General features: G+C 38.1%; 1 protein-coding gene across 9 annotated transcripts in view; it reads right to left on the bottom strand.

The window, feature by feature from the left end:
- Positions 1–17,987, bottom strand: part of NEK7 (NIMA related kinase 7) — a 340,627-nt gene that overhangs the window by 55,935 nt on the left and 266,705 nt on the right. For all 9 annotated transcript variants that reach the window (XM_059943019.1, XM_059943046.1, XM_059942998.1 and 6 more), the window contains 2 exons: positions 16,452–16,514; positions 14,795–14,905 (listed from right to left, as the gene is read on the bottom strand). In XM_059943019.1, coding sequence (XP_059799002.1) covers positions 14,795–14,905; positions 16,452–16,514 — 174 coding nt within the window. The remainder of the gene's footprint in view (positions 1–14,794; positions 14,906–16,451; positions 16,515–17,987) is intronic.

Here is a 17,987-nt window from a genome sequence, read left to right as displayed (position 1 = left end):
CTGCCTATCAAGGATCAGTTTCTGGGTCACTTGGTTCCTGAATCTAGACACCACTACTCCAAACAGCACATACATTTATTTCTAAGTTTTATAACTCTAGCATTCCTCCACAGGAAATCTTGGGAAAAAATTTTAACAGTATTACCCAGCATAAACTCATCAACAGAGAAAGAACAGAAAATTATCTTGTTGGATCAAAAAAAAAAAAGTTAATCTCTACAGTGTATCAAAATATTTAAGCCCGTAGTTTGGTATATTAATTTTTAACAAGAAAGTTTCAGACAAAACACCCAGAACCATCATAGTGCCAGCTTCACAGGTGAGCGGCCCATACGTTCATGCAGGGCCCTGCACTGAGTGTAATGCTTGCTCTGTTCTGCCACCTAGAAATTCCTAATCATTTGTCAACAAGGGGACCCACGATTGTGTGCTGGTCCTGGGAACCATATACCAAGCATCCTTTGGAAACAACATACTGCTGTAGTTAAAAACAAAACCAAAAAAACAACAAATACAATCCTGTCAGGCAAGTCATTCTTGAAGAAGATTAGGAGAAATGGTAATTAAATAACAAGAAATAATGAAGTTATATGAGAACTGGCATTGCAGGCATCAGCTGTTTCAGCTGTTTTCCATCTCTTCCAAGTATCTAACAAGAGGAAGTAATTTATGTTCACTATGAGGAACTATTTCCTGCCTGGGAGTGTCATCAAATGTTTCATGTGCCACTCACAGAATCCATATGCACCTTTAATAACAGACCTGATTCTTGACAGTAATGGTTGTGTGACCTTGAACACGACGCTTAACCTTGCTGGGCCTCTGTGTCCTCACCATATTAAACAGAGTTTGGAGATGATCTGTGTGGTGCCTGCCGCCTCTAAAGTATCTCAGTTACAAATAAAACACAAATAATAAATGCCTGATTGGCACATTTTCACACTTAAAAATAACAAATTTTACTAGTATGTCCTGTCCTTTAAATCTCCAACTGATAAAAACAAAGCAAAAATAACAATCCTAATACCTCTGAGATCCCCATAAGTCCAGTTAATGCTATAAATGGCCTTCACATGAGATAACAGGTCAAATTTTTGTAATTAGGTAATTATAAGGTAACTGACCTTGTAATTAGGTCAACCATTTACCAACAGAAGGGATGTTATGTTCCCAAACATTTCTGTAAGTATAATGCATTTTTATAAGATGACATTTTGCAGTGGTTATTTCAAAGAATCAAATGCACAGGGACTGGGTGATGGAAAAGACAGGATGCTTCTAGAAGTGTAACTGACAGTTCTAAGTGTGATTTTTATTATATATCCATCTTTCCATAGAAATATTTCTATTCCAAAGACATAAGAAGGTGTCAACAGACTAAACTGTACAAGTATTTGCTATACACCAATTTTGGGAATTATATAAATGCATAAAATAGTTATGTCTCAATTAGAATTTGGTATGTGATACTAATTTGCAATGTGTGAATATTTTCACCCTTGGCACTCAGAATAAAATTTAGGTATCCTAAGTTGCTTTAGAAGATGCAAGTAGAGTGGGCTTGGCAGTCAGGAGATCACTAAAAATATTTATCATCTGCATTTAATTTTATCCTCTTTGATAAAACATTTCTCATCCAAGCTCTACTTGTCTTTTTCCTTTCCTATAAATGTTAGAAAAGCTGCTAAGTGTATTCAGCCGTTTCTAATTATAATTTAATAGAACATCAATGTAATCCATTCATTCCCCAAAGTCAAAATCATATAGGTTAATAATGAAAGTGGAAAACATATTTTATCTTATGGTAGAAAATGTGAAACAGATAAGATTTTTTTTCTGAGTAATTAAGACTTGGGGGAAAAAGAAAAGACCTTATTTAGCAAACAAGAAAAATAAGCTCCTATAAAGTCACAATATTCTTCCCCCTGAAAAGTTGCCTTCTAAATGTTCATACGTCAGTGTCAAGGAAACTTAGGATATTTTTAAAAATCAATGAAAAAGATATGAATGCATCAGAATTACTACAAGGAATGACGCCTGCATTGCTGCCACGTTGATAATTCTTAAGAGAAGCTTCCATGTTCCTAAAATTTATGGGAAAATACTTGGAAATACTTAAGATGTTGTCTCTACTGCATTAGAGGACTAGAGACAGAGGTGGTGAGATGAAAAAGCAGGAAGTCCATCTTTAGGACGACATGGAAGGTCACAAAGAGAGAGGGTAACACTTGCCTCTTTGATGAATTCTTTCTAGTTATGTCAAACCAGACAATAGCAGGAGAGTTAGAAAGATATTTCAATATTCTTAATGGACAAGGAAGACAGCAGAACAATAATGAGACAATAAAAGTCTCTCAGTAGAAATTTGAACAAAGAAAAATGGGACAGAAGTCTGTACCTCTTCTCTCTACTTAATTGTCTACAGCTACCAGCACTACTGCTCATGGTGGTAAATGGTTTAGAAAGGCTGCTTTCAATCAATATTACCTTCAAATAGAAGGAGCAAAAAGTTCCCTGAAAATTATCTTCTAATTTTTTCCTAAGTAAATATAGTTCAAAACTTACACACCACTTTTTCATTATGCTCACAGGACGACATAACGGCCATTATGGTACATAATTTTCAATTTATTAAAATCCCTAAGTTCAATACTACTTTATTACAAAACTTCTCAGGTATCAAAGAAAACTCAAGGTATACTTTATCAGTAACACTGCTTCTGTAAAAATAATGCTGTATAACACACTTACATATACATACCACACAGACATAAATCTACATGGTTACACACACACAGGTGTACATGCATGATGTGTAGGTATCTATGTATAGAATATTCAATTCTGTATAGTTTTTTCAGATAGCGCCACTAATCTGTAACCTTAAGGCTTCTGAGTAATTCTGAAGTCATGTATAATATAAGATAGATAGCAATCGTATACAAGAGATTCAGCAGGAAACAGACTGCATTTGGAATCGCTGGCAATTCTCCCTGTGGTCTGGCTTGGGCTGCACACTTTATGCCAGATGCTGAAATGGACAGTGTCTGTATCCTCTAAACCATAAATCAGAGTCAGCAAAGATAGATGGTGCTGCTGGGGAGATTTTACTGCTTCAGGGATCCAAAGGTCAAGAGTGTAAAAGACATTTCTAAGTGATTTTATTTCCAGTACAGCCTCTAAATTTGGATAAGAACAGATACGAATATGTCTGCAAATGCAAAAAAAACAACCACACCAAGAAGGCGAACAAGATTTACACGTTATAATATTTGAAGATAATAATTATCTCCAAAACACTTCATGTTTTAGCTAACTTATCAAAGTTTGTGGTAAGCAGAATTCTCAGACATACCTCACCCCTCAAAATCCTCAAGTCCTGGTGCACCATCCCCTCCCCTTGAGTGTGAGCTGGGTGGTGAATGTGATGAACTATCACCCCCATATTAGGTTATCTTATGTGACAGAAAGGATTCTGCAGACATAATTAAGGCTCTAAATCAGCTACTTTTGAGATAATCACCAGGAAGATTATCCTGGGTGAACCTGACCTAATCGGGTAAACCCTTCAAAGAAGTCAGAGAGATTCAAAGCCAGAGAGACTCTCCTGCTGGCCTTAAGGGAGCAAACTGCCACAGCAGAGAGGGCCACGTGACCTCGAAGACTGCTCCCAGTTGACAACCAGGAAGAAAGCAGGGACTTCCATCATACAGCCGCAAGGAATTGAATTCTCCCAACAATCAGTGAACAAGGAAGAAAGCCCTAAACCTCAGATGAGATCACAGGCCCAGCTGGCACCTTGATTTCAGCTTCTAAGACCCTGAGCAAAGAACCCACAAACCAGTATGTGAACTCACTGACCTCCCCCACAAATTGTGAGATAATAAATTTGTGTTTCTTTAAGCTGCTAAGTTTGTGATAATTAGCAATTAAAAACTAATACAAAGTGCATTTATAAACACAGTAAAAAAATCAGTATAAAAAATTAACATTATGTCTGTATAAAGGAAGAGTCTTAAAGCTCCTATGAAATTTAAAAGAAATACCACACAGGTGGTAACAATGTAGAAAATACACAGTTGACAATCCAAAAACACAGCCTATATCTAAATATATTACAAATAAGAAGAGGTAGCCTAACTCAGGAACAAGACACAGGAGCCACTCTCGCCACCCTTATTCAACACAGCCCTGAAAGAACCTGCCAGAGCAATCAGGCAAGAAAATAAACAAATTAAGGGCATCAGAACCGGGTAGGAAGAAGTAAAATTGTCTCTACTTGAAGATGACATGATTTTACAAGTAAAAAATCCTAAAGACTCCACCAAAAAACCGTTAGTTCTAAATAACGAATTCAGTAAAGTTTCAGGATAAAAAATTAACATATAAAAATCAGTAATGTTTCTATACAGTAATAGTGAATTATCTGAAAAAGAAATAAACAATTCCATTTACAGTAGCATCAAAAACAATAAGATACTTAGGAATATCTTAACCAAGGAGGTGAACGATCTCAGAAAACTACAAGATGTTGATGAAACAAATTGAAGAAGACACAAATAAATGGAAAGAAATCCCATGTTTATGATCAGAAGAATTAATATTATTAAAGTGTCAATCCTACCAAAAGCCATCTATAGATTCAATGCAATCCCTATTAAGATTCCAATGGCATTTTTCACAGCAGTAGACAATACAATTCTAAAATCTATGTGGAGCCACAAAAGACCCCAAACAGCCAGAGCAATCCTGAGAAAGAAGAATAAAGTGGGAGGCATCACACTTCCTGATTTCAAACTAGATTACAAAGTTACAGTAATCACAACAGTATGGTACTGGCATAAAAACAGACACATAGGTCGATGGAAAAGAATTGAGAGCCCAGAAATAAACCCAAGGGTTTACAGTCAACTAATATTTGACAAGGGAGCCAAGAATACTCAATAGGGAGAAGACAGTCTCTTCAATAAATGGTACTGGGAAAATTGGACATCCACACGTAAAAGAATAAAACTAGACCCTTATCTTTCACCACTCACAAAAATTAACTCAAAATGAATTAAAGACTTAAATGTGAGACCTGAAACCATGAAACTCCTAGAAGAAAACATAGGAAAAAGCTCCCTGACAATGATTTTTTGGATATGACACCTAGAACATAAGCAACAAAATGAAAAATAAACAAGTATGATGACATCAAACTAAAGAGCTTCTGCACAGCAAAAGAAACAAAAAGTGAAAAGACAACCTACAGAATGGGAAAAAATATTTGCAAACGATATATCTGATGAGGGGCTAATATCCAAAATATATAAAGAACTCACACAACTCCATAGCAAAAAAACCCCAAATAATCCAATTAACAAACAGGCAAAAGACCTGAGTAGACATTTTTCCAAAGAAGATATATGAATGGCCAACAGGTACATGAAAAGATGCTCAACATCACTAGTCATTACGGAAATGCAAATCAAAACCACAATGGGATACCACTTCATGCCTGTTAGAATGGCCATCAGAAAAAGACAAGAGATAACAAACACTGGCCAGGATGTGGAGAAAGGGGAACCCTTGTGCACTGTTGATGGGATTGTAAACTGGTGTAGCCGCCGTGGAGGAGCCTCAAAAAAGTAAAACTAAAAATAAAAAACTAAAAATAAAACCATGTGATCCAGCAATTCCACTTCTGGAAATATATCCAGAGGAAATGAAAACAAACTCGATATCTGCACACCTATGTTTCTGCAGCATTATTTGCAGTAGCCAAGACATGGTAACAACCTAAGCGTGCATCAGTCAGTGCATGGATAAAGAAGCTGTGGTACATATACAATGGAGTATTATTCAGCCATAAAAAATGAGGACATCCTGCCATTTGCAAAAACATGGATGGACCTTGAGGGCATTGTGCTAACTGAAAGATAAATACTGCATGATGTCGCTTACATATGGAATCTAAATAAAAAACACACAAACACACACACAGTCTCATAGAAAAAAGAGATCAGATTTGTGGTTGCCAGAAGTGCAGGGGAGGGGGGAGGGGGAACTGGAGGAAGATGATCAAAAGGTACAAACTTCCAGCTATAAGATACATAAGTACTGGTGATGCAATGTACAGTATGATGGCTACAGTCAACACTGCTGTCTGATACACAGGGAAGTTGTTAAGAGAATAAAATCCTAAGCGTTCCCATCACAAAGAAAAAAACCATTTTTTTTCCTTTTTTTTTGCATTTTCTTTTTATTGTACCTATACGAGCTAATGGATACTCACTAAACTTACTGTGATATTCATTTCACAATATATTACATGTAAGTCAAACCATTATGCTGTACGCCTTAAACTTATACAGTGATGCATCTCAATTATATCACAATAAAATTGGAGGGGAAAAAAGAGATAGCCTTAACTAATTATTTGAAATTGTGTCAAACTCTTGGCACAAAACAGAGTTCAATTTAAATTATTTGTATTTCATCTTTCACTAAAAAAAATCTGTAAGAATAATATTCACTTCCTTCTTAGCCAGTGTGGTGAGGTATGACAATTTTTTGGCAGATAACAAACTTCTGAGTTTCCCTTCATGAGACTTTTTATGTTGGGTTATATCTTGTTTTACTGATATTTTAGTCAAGTATAGCTTTAAAAAATATAATGTTAAATATATGCACTTATATTTTCTTCTATCTGTCTCAAACTGACTTTCTAATAGGCAATTATAAATATAGGAACTTATAAATAGTTCAAAGAATAAACTATATTTTGGAAAAATAGGCTATGAAAATTTTAAATATATTTTAGCAATATTTCTACTGACAAAGTGTAATAAACAAAGCTCTAGTTTATATATTTCTGAGATTAGTCTCTTATCTCCTCTATACTAAGTCTCCATCACCAAATATGTTTCTTAGCAACAGAAAAGTGAAATAAATAGTATTAATAAGGCATACTACAAAATGGAACATGTATTGGGTCCAGTTTAGGATACAATAAAGAAAATGTATAGCATATATATATCACAACTTGATAAACTATAATCCAACTGTTACTTTGTAAGAGTCTTTTCCTTTAAAATTCTGATTACTGATGATAAAGAAATATATGATGAAAAATTCTGGATTTCCTTTTATCTTAAAACTCATCTGGGAAGTATTTCATCTGACCACAGCCTCAGGTATTCCTCTGTCACTAATTAGAGAAATACTGAATATTTCCACTATAAATTGCTTAATTATATTTGTCAGCCTGCTCTAAACCAATTAATTATTTACTTGTAAAAATCTTTGATGCAGTGCTATCCAGAGGTTCATTTCTGGAATACAGACCAGGAGCTATATTTCCTCTTCTACCCCAATTAAGCTGAAGAGTTGAGACAGTGAAATATATTGTTGTGATGAACAATGATTTACAATTTTACTCACCATAAAGAAATGAATCACGTTTCTTACAATTCAAGTATCTACTGCTGTCCTTTATAAAGCACTAAGTCACTGTCATGTTCCTTCATAAAGAAGTTCCTATGATTTTTTCCATGATGTGGTCTCTTTTATAAAGACTGGCTTATAACACAAATCAAAGTGGTTAGAAAACAATTTTAGAATTTCTTAGGGCCAAAAAAGCCCCCTTCCTGTATCAGAACGCTGTCTCCTCTCATGCCACATACCACTCGATATCTTAGCACCTCCTCGTGGGACCGGAGTATGAAACAGTAGGAGACATGTGCCTGTCATACCACCACCCATATTTACTGATGGAACCCTGGAACAGAGGAGTGGAACAGAGGTGAGACAATCAACTGTTATACATACACTCTCCACACACTTACTGAGTTTCTACTATCAGCCAGGTACTCCCTGGAAAATGAAGGCAGGCTGGTGAGCGAAGCAGACACAGTCCCTGTACGCAGCAGGGCTTTAGGTCAAATGGGAAATCCAGACATCAGGAAAACAATCCCACCAATAAAGGCATGAATGTGTTACGAAGCACTGAGAGAAGAGTATGCCGGGACTCTTAAGAGCATAGAGTCGTCTACAGGTCAAAGAAAACCATCCCTGAGAAAGTGATGTCTGAGCAGAGAGCTGCAGGACAGACAGACATAAGCCCGGCCAGCCTGGGGGGCACAGCACCTGGGGCAGCGGGAGCTGATGCTCGACTGCCCTGAAGGAGAACTGAGAGGCCGCTTCTGGGGCCCGGGAGGGGAGGCGGGCAGATTCTACAGCAAGGGCTTGCTGAGCACCTACTGTGTGCAGGGCTCTGTCCTCAGCACGAGGGGTGTGTGAGGACACGACGCAGAGGACGGTTCCTCTCTCCGAGAGCCTATGTTCTGGATCACACGTGGTTCTGTACGTCTCGTCAAACATCTTTATCTTTACCTCAATGGGAAACTCTAGGAAGGTTTGAAAGCAGAGGTTTTTCTTTCTTTGTTTTGCTCTCCTTCCTCACTTCTCTTAAAGACTGATGGAGAAATATAATAGATTTGAGGGATGGATCCTGGATGCTGGGAGATTAGTTAAAAAGCTCCCACGTTCCAGGTGAGAGGTGACAGTCCTTCACTCAGCAGGGAGAGAAACGGCAACGGAGCTGGGTGGAGAAAACTGAGAGACACTGAGAAGGAAAGTAAACAGAACTCGGTGACAGACTGAAAAGGGGAGGTAAGAGAGAAAGAATGTCCGAGAAGACTGCTGGGGTCCAGCGTGTGGGTCCAGCGTGCACCCTGGACAGCCCGGGGCCAGCCTCCATGAGGGAAACCACGGGTCCCCGTGTAGACGTGGGGAACCGCGTGTGCTCAGGATTCAGACAGAGCTCCACACTACAGATAAGCAACTGGATCAACACGAGCCTAGAGAGTAACTGATCCACTGGCACGAACAAGATCAACTGGGAAGGGAGCGAAAAGCAAAAAGCAAAAAAAAGCCAGGACTGAAACTTTTAAAACTCCGTCATTCAAGACTAGGAAGAAGAGAATGACTCAGTCAAGAAGAATCAGTCTCCAGAGAGGCAGGAAGAAAACCAAGGCACTTTGGGACTCAACAGGCCATAGGGGGAGTCTTAAGAAGGAGGGTGGGAAAAGCAGAGGCAAAGGCGGCTGAGGGTCAAGCAGAGCGAGGCCCGGACCCGGCCACTGGACTGAATGACACACGTCACTTGAGAGCCACGCCCTGTGGTGTGCTCAAAGCCGGGCCAGGAGTGAGCGTCTGACTGCGGAGACAGAGAGAGCTCAGGCAGCGGGAAGGGAAAGCCAGGCGGGGACGAGGGCGGCAGGACAGGACCCAGCGGGGGCTCCCCACGTCGTCCCGTTTACAGCAGCAGCACCCTCCTCTGACCCCGACTTCCTTCTTCTCCGCTGTGCTGACCGACGTCTGACATACTGCATTTCCACTCGCCTATCACTCTGTCTTCCCCACTAGACATATGGTTCTCGGATGAATCAGTGAATGCGTGAAGGCAGGATGTGTGTGAACGCATGTGTGTGCGTGTGAACGTGTTTAAGATAACAGTGACCTGAGCATGTTCGAGTGGTGTTAGAAGGACCCAGCAGACGCCTCCAGGAGGGGGAACAGATAACTAAGGGTTCTGAGAATCGGGGTAGAGAAAGAACAAAGAACCCAGGTGGCGACACACACAATCCCTTCTGTCCAACAAGGAATATGGAGACAGGAGAGAAGGAGGAGAGAGGAGTGAAGGGCCAGGCTGGTCCAGCAGGTTCGGCCACGGGAAGGTGAAGGCATCCTGACTGATGACGTCCATTCACTGTGAAAGAAGGCGGGCTGCCATCTGTGAAGTGTGGTGAGAGGAGAGGGGAGAAGGGGTGACCGGAGTATTTAAACAGAATAAAGAACGTTCCAGTACCTATCAAGTAGATAGCACACATTCAGATAGGCACATGTAATTATAATACTTAAGTGTGTGCACACATCTGTACCTATGCCTACAAAAATAAAATACCTATATATTATTTAGCCCTCATAATAAGACTATAAGGCAGGTATTATTAACCCAATTTCGTACCCAAGGAAACTGCACCTCAGTCATTAAGATTCAGTAGTTAAATCAAGGCCACAGCAGCACTGCTTAGAGTCCTCTATCACCCTCAGAAGCTCCCAGTCTGTCTAGATTTGGCTGTCTTGTTACAAACTACCATTCTAACCCATCCTACTCCTTTACAAAACTTATTACAACTCCAGTTACACAGTTTTCTATGAGTGTCAGTTAAATGCCTCTCTCCTAGACAAGTTCCAAGAAGCCATAAACCAGGCGTACAGCACACAGTCAATGTCAGTAAATAAACAAATTAAAGAGTGTTATTTTCTTTAAGGCTACCAATTGGTATAACTATTTGAGAGAACAATTGGTAGTATCTGTTATGATTTAAAATGCATATACCTTATTGGGCAGCAATATTATTTATAGAAATCTGTGTAACTGTCTATTAAATACAGTGTGTATGGTACTGTTGTATTGAAATACACAAGGTTTTGTAGTGGAGCTTTCTCTGTAAGAATTAAACGATGGAAACAGTCCAACTGTCTATAATAAAGCAATAATTAAATACACTGTGATGCATCTGAGAAAGAATACATAATCAGTATATATTTTTGTATGTGTGTGTATGTGTGTAAAGATACAAAATAAAGTTGGAAAGGTTTTATGCACATAAAAGTCAGTCGTTTATCTGGGAGATGGAAATGCAGGGAGGAAAGTTAAGGCTTTCACCATTTGAGAAAATTAATCAGAGATATTTTATATTTAAAAAAATAATAAACACTATGCTTACTAAGTCAAATGGAGAGAAAAGCCACAACTATGTGTTCTATTGAAATGCGTCAATCCATAATCAGAGTAATTCTGTTTCATGAAGGACCAGGAGAGATCTCACAGGTCAGATCCTCCCAAGTTATTAAATTACTCCCTCCCAATACAATTAGGTATTTGGTCAGGTCTAAAATATCATACTGCAAAAGGCATACATGACTATAATCAGGATATGAAGACATTCTACTCATGTGAGTCTGCTTAGTCAAACTTTCTATTCTGAACACTAGTCAAACTTTCTGTTATGGTCATTATGCTGAGATTACTGTAAGACCTACAGACTTGATAGTATTACTTTCAACTTTTAGAAGTGCAGCTCCAAGAGGATCTAGAAAACCAGACCCAAGAATGTCTTGTATCTTGACTAGGCAAACTGATAGTGGCTCTAACAAAGGACAGCATCATTAAAGGCTTACACAGTAAAGCCTGTGGGTGAGGAAGGAGGAATGATAGTACTAATCCTGTCAAGAAAAACCACTTCAGTATTCTACCAAAGTACACTATGCTGCTCTAAAAGCTTATAACTTACTAGGAATCAGTTGATATATTTTATTTTTTTAAAAAGTTCCCTAAATAGTCTTTTACATGATAGATACTTTCAAATTTTAATCAGCAGCCCCTGACTAAGGGTATAGCTATCCATTCTATAATGGTAAGTTACTACTCGTTACCAGAGTTCTGTTCTTCTTAATCTATCTTACTAGATCCACAGGGTCAGCTGATTAAAAATTTCCTTGATAATGTCAAGTGATGGCAAGTCTGTTTGAATATGGAGCTGAGTTCATCGCCACAATAAATATAAGATCACACTGACAAATTTTTCCTTCCTCACGGGCCGAAGAAATCTGAATCTGCTGAAGATGGAGATAACAGGGCTTCTGTAAGGCACTCTGGTTTTGAGTTAGTTTTCTCAAGTGTGAAAGGACAGGAGTACTCTTCCAAGGTAAATGTCATAGGCCCAGGCATGCCTTGGCATTAGGCCAGGAACAGCAACCTTTATGTCTGAAGTAGGAGCAGCAAAGGAAGAAAACCAGATTGAACAAGAGCAAAAACTCTAAGACAATCAAGCCCCTAAATCATCAATCTCTCAATCTAGGGCAAGACTTTGGAACTGAAATTGTCTGTTTCTTTTATCTGCTTCAGCAGGCATTTGCCCAATAGGGATTTGCCCTCTTTCCTTCACACTATAAGTAATTAAGTTAACTCTTGTACCTAAAGGTTCAAGCAAAGAATTTCATGTTAGTTGTCTCTCTTGTAAGGATTATTTACATGAGCCTTTATGTGTCTCATCTTGATAGAGAGCTGTTTTGTAAGATTTTCCATTTGTGTATTTGCATTTCTTTTTAAAATTAAGACTTTTTTTATTGTTAATTAATTTGCAGACATTTTGTTGGTGGTTAGCGATCTGTGGTAGCGGTGGGAAGTCCCTACAACAGAAAGTCAGATAACTGATGGGAAGTGTGTCATCCTACCACGGGACTTTAAACAGCGTCAGCTTGATAGCATTCTGTGATAGTAGGAATGTTATCCTCCTTTTATGTAGCGTTTCTATAATTTAGAAAGCAATCTCAAAACGGTCTCCATCTTACAAACGAGGAAACCGACCCTAAGAGAAGTTAAGTAATGAGAGTTTAAATGGCTGACACTGAACTCACACTGGAGAGCAGGGTTCTCAGCTACTGCTAGTAAATCCACAAACGCCTTGATGAGAACATCTGCAAAAGGGCTTGGAATGGAATGCAGACTGTGTATGCATCAGCATTTTCCGGGGGACAAGGTCAAGGGTTTTCATCTGATTTTTCAAAGGAGTTTTGTGATACAAAAATTCTTAAGGGCCACTAAAGAAAAACACACGGGTTTTTACATCAGACAAACTTAATTTCAAATACAGTTCTTCTATTTATTAGTAATGATACTTATCTTCTCTAAGTGTCAAAATTACCTCTGAGAATTCTTCTGACGAGTAAACGAGATAATGCATACAAAGCACCTGACAGTGTTTTTAAAAACCCCTTACAAGAACTCCATGTAGCAGAGATTACTGGTTGTGCTCAGGTATCTGTTAAGAGACTGAATATACAAATAGACGATGGCCAGACCACATGTAAAAACAGAACTCTGAACCACAATCCCCAGCAACCTGACCAGGAAACCAACCTTTCATCTTTAACGAACAGCCCAGGAAGCCAGCCTGCTCCATCAGACTCGGAGGAGGTCAGACTGCTCTCTCTAGTGACAATCCAGCAAGCTAAACAATAACTTCTGTAACGGTTAGCCCCAAATGGCCAGGACTTAATAACTGACAGCGTCCCCAATTTTCATCCTTGCTTCCAACTTAGGACCAAGCAGAGAAAGCCAAATACACAGCCTCACCAGTCACCTAAGATGCCCGACTTGGAGTAAGCTCACCAACAGCTTCTGTGTGCCAGTGGCCTCCCATCAGGGCACACCCGAAGCCTCCTCTTTTATCCACTATAAAGAGTCCCTCCTCCTCTACCTGCCCGAGAATCTCTGCCAACACGCTGGTGACAGTGGTTGACTCCGTTGCTGGAACAGGCTCAGAATGAACAGCTCTTGCTTTTCTCATTTCGTTGGTCTTTGCTGATTTCCACACTGTTCAATTCAGCTTCCAGAGTAAGAGAAGTTTAGCTCACACATGGACAGCCAAATGAAGACTACACATGCCAGCCTCCCCTGCACCTACACACGTTCATGAGATGAAATTCTGGCCAATGGGATGAAGGGGAAAACAGTGTGTGGCAGCATCCAGTGACGTGCCTTAGACACAGCCAGCCAGTGCCCTTTCTCCCGTCATGGCTACGACTTGATCAGCTGTAAACAGGCTTGGTCTCTGAGAATTTGAGATCAGAACTGCCATATTAGCCCCAGAATTTTACGCAACAGAGAAATATACATAATAACACTAATAATACAGCAATAGCTTCCATTTACATAGCCTTCCTATACGCGGGACATTCTTCTAAGTTCTTAGTATATATCAATTAATTAATCATTTAAAACGACCCTATGAAGTAGGTTCTAGCATTATTTTGTTTTGGAAAAAATATGGTACACAGAAGTTAAGTAAGTCCCTGGTGGTCCAGTGGTAAAGAATCCGCGTTGCAATGCAGGGGACACGGGTTTGATCTCTGGTCAGGGAACTAAGATCCCACATGTCACGGGGCAACTAAGCCCGCGTGCCACAACTACTGAGCTCACGTGCCTCAACTAGAGCCCGCATGCCGCAAACTACAGAGCCCACGCGCCCTGCAGCCTGTGCGCCACAACTAGAGAGAAAACCTGCACAGCACAAGTTGGGAGAAGCCCGCGCACCACAACGAAGAGCCCACGCGCCGCAATGAAAGATCCCGCATGCCACAACTAAGACCCGACGCAGCCAAAAACATAAATTAAAAAAAAAGAAGAAGTTAAGCCCAAGGATAAGCCGTTTTTAGGCTACTGTTATTTGGCAGTCTCTATAACTTGTAGCTGAACTTAAACCCAATTAATATGCCCATAGAAAAGAAATAACTTTTAAGTGGTCATATCAGGGTTTGATGTGCAAGTTTGAATCTAAGGCCCACATTCTTCTTTGAGCAACCCTCCCAGGAGCGGGGACAGCCCAGGTCAGGCTGCTCTACAATCTCCCACTGGCCCCTCTGTTTGATGTCCAGAGATGCAGGATTCAGGGTGCTCTGGCTGGAGAAATCAAGCTGCAAAACTATAACTTCAGCTTACAGAAGACAAGCCCTCGGTCTATTTCCAGGTTGGTCTTGGAGTGTTCACACATCCAGTGTGACTTCACCAGGTATCCAGCTTCATAATCATAATCATCACTACTGCCTACCACTTATTACAGGGCTAACGTATGTTAAGCACCGCGTTGAGGTCTTTAAAGTAGCTAACATGCCTATATTTTTAACCTACAACTCTATTAGAAAAAATAAATCTTCAGTTTAAAAAAAAAAAAAACCTTACCTTTATCATTCTGGATAGATCACCAGCATCTGCTAATTCCAAAACTATGTTTAGTTCATTATCTTCAATGAATGATGCATAATATTTAATTACATTAGGATGGTTGAGTTGCTGAGAAAAAAAAAAAAAAAAACAGGCATCAAAAAGTTTTCTTACTATAAATTCCCAAGAGTCACAGTTTCGTAACTTAAGAATAAAGTTAGTTACTGCATTTCATTTTTAAGTTACAGAAATCTTAACATGACTATATTTTTCTTTAATCTAGTGAATTTTGAAATAAGTATTGTACTTAGTGAAAGTAAAACTAGACATCATTTTTATTTTAATATTTTTATTAGAAATAATAGAGTAAATTATACACTTAAAATTTTAAAAAGTATTGCTATGTTAAACAAATATATAAATACATGCATATAAATGAATGACTAAATTAAATTGCCAACTGTTAAAAATTATATCCTTCAAAATGATAACTGTCATTTAAGGCCACTCAGTGTTAAGTAAAGTATTCCTTTTTACTACTATTTTGAAGTTAAGGGTGATCCTAGTATAACTCCAGCCAGTGGTAAAAATCTGGCATCTACTATATTGTATCTAAATATCACTTTTACATCAAATAATATAAATATTCTGAACTTATCTATGGGGTTGATTATTAAATTACGTTAAAAAAATTTCACCTTGTAGGAATATATTCATCAGTCTATACACAGTTACAGTCTTTTTGTACAATCTTTTCATTCAATCTTTAAGCAAGGTAACATAAGACAAATCATTTCTCAAAGAAACTTATTCAGGAATGATCCCAAAGAGTATACACAGGATTTTCTACCCTTCTTTCTACTTATAGGTTTTCCTCCCACATTTTCTATGATGATATATTATTTCTCTAACAAAGGTTTACTAAAGCAGTCACTTCACGTCCCAGGAAATAACTACAACAAATAGAACAGTGGAAAGCATGGTTGATTTTGATCTTACTCATATCTTTTTGAATAGATCTGATTCACTTCAGGCACACACAAAACTGGATGTTTTGAGTTGATCTTTGGATACCAAGTTTTATCCAAAAGTTAAAAATATAACATAAACCACTGAATTCCTCAAAAGAAATTTCACCATAATAAATGCAGTGTGAAGGGAACTGAAATGTCAGTCCTATTCTTTGAGTGGATGAGAAACTGAAAAGCTAATTCTGACATACTCTTTACACCACCCTTTCTACATCTGCAAAAAGATACGGAAATATTGTTTTTAAAACGTGAGCCATTTGGATCAGTCCACATTCTCAATATACCATACCTTGAGATAATGCTAATATGCATTTACATTACTTAACATTTAGAATATGTCTAATTGGGATCATCAAGAAAAAATTTCTTCAATGTTTTATGTCTATTTTATTTATTTTCTAGTTTGAAATGGGGGAAAAAAGCTAATCCTACCATATGTTCTAATTAAATTATTGTACAGTAAATCCAAAAGGTAACTGCATTCTTCAATATATTGATTTCAAATTTATATGTTACTTGAAATCAGTGTAGCATAAGCTATATCTCAAAAATCTTTTTGTTTGTAAGTGTGATATTTTAATAAATCACTTTTATCAACCTACTCAGTTATGTTCAAAACAGTCAACAGTTCGTTTGTTATTTACCTTAAGGAGATCTATTTCTTTGATACAATCAGCACGTGCTTTGGCATCCATTAAATCAAATATCTAAAAATAAAATCCAGAATTACTTAATAAAATAGTAATCTATGGTTCAAGTTACCATGTAAGTCCACTGTAATACTTTGCACATAATTACACACACACTAAGAAGTGTTCTTTCCAATTAGCTTTTAGGAGCCGTGGAGATCTACAGGTATTTTATCCCATGTGACCAGAGGTTACATTTTCCCTCCAGAGGCAGTCAGTATTAAAAATGGGAAAAGAGAACAGCTAGATATTTCAAGTCTTAAGTTCAAATGGAACAGCACGGAAGTTGTGAGATTGTGATATACTAATATAATAACAGTTAAAACATTGAACAATATGTGCTAAATATATTGCATGAACCACCTCGTTTAATTCTCATTTAATCTGCATGAGGACAATAATGTTAGTATTCCCACTTTACAGATGAAGGAAAGTAGGTTTAGAAAGCTTAAGAAATTGACAGAAGTTCACACAGGTAATTAATGGAGCAGCCAGAATTCATTCTCCGAGTTATCCAACTATAACCCAAGCTCTGAACCATTCATCTATATGATCAAATCAGGTCTAAAAGGTCTAATGCATGCATTCTTGACAGGGCTGATACCCTTGCCAATTTTCCAAGGAGGTGAAAATTGGTTCTTCAGAGAGGGGGTGACAAAGTGTTACTCTTTTTAAGCACAGATATACATATGATACCTAAACAGATACACTGTATCTACGGAATTAAAATTTCATGGTGGGGGGCATAATTGGGAAAAAATGTCTAAAAAGGTGAGGTGGTGATAATAAAGAAAAGGTTGAGAAACGTTGATCTAATGTAAAAAACATAAAAATAAATAATACAATCAAAGGGCTCTTTAGTATATCTCTGAAAACAAAGAAATCACTCAATGTTCCAAGCATATGGAAAATTAACAGTAAATAAATATCTTAATAAGTCAATACTCCAAGCATAAATGAGGATAACACGTTCAACGTTCTTGCTTTTCCATGATTCACAAAACTGTGTTGAATGCCAACCTATTATTATGTTTTATTATAGCTACAAATAAGGGAACCAGCTTGCAGTCCTCAGGATGCACACTGTCAGGTGCAGACAGCACACGGGAGCACAGAACATGTCACTCAACCCAGCAAGTGCTGCTGCACAAAGTGACGTGAGGACCTCAAGGGGCGGGGTGTGGCAGCCCGGGCTTCCAATGCTTGATTCATATATGCAGGAAAGTGTAATACACCTCAGAAAGATTTCTTACAGAAATAAGTAAAATGACAAGTTCATTACTTAAAGGAGTAAACTTTACATTTAGCAATTTCACATAGGAAAGCCACTCACCCAAAATGCCAAAAGGTGCCAGAAAAATGATGTTGTCACTAAATAACAAATCTAACAACTATAACAAATATTAATGTAAACAGAAAATTTTGAACTTGATGTTAGTTACTGATATGAAACACACACACACACACACACACACACACACTACTTATCTA

Source organism: Balaenoptera ricei, chromosome 1 (genome assembly GCF_028023285.1).
Source record: "Balaenoptera ricei isolate mBalRic1 chromosome 1, mBalRic1.hap2, whole genome shotgun sequence".
Classification (NCBI taxonomy): Eukaryota; Metazoa; Chordata; class Mammalia; order Artiodactyla; family Balaenopteridae; genus Balaenoptera; species Balaenoptera ricei.
Note: the sequence above shows the minus strand (reverse complement) of the source record. Positions and strands in the feature narration are given on the sequence as shown.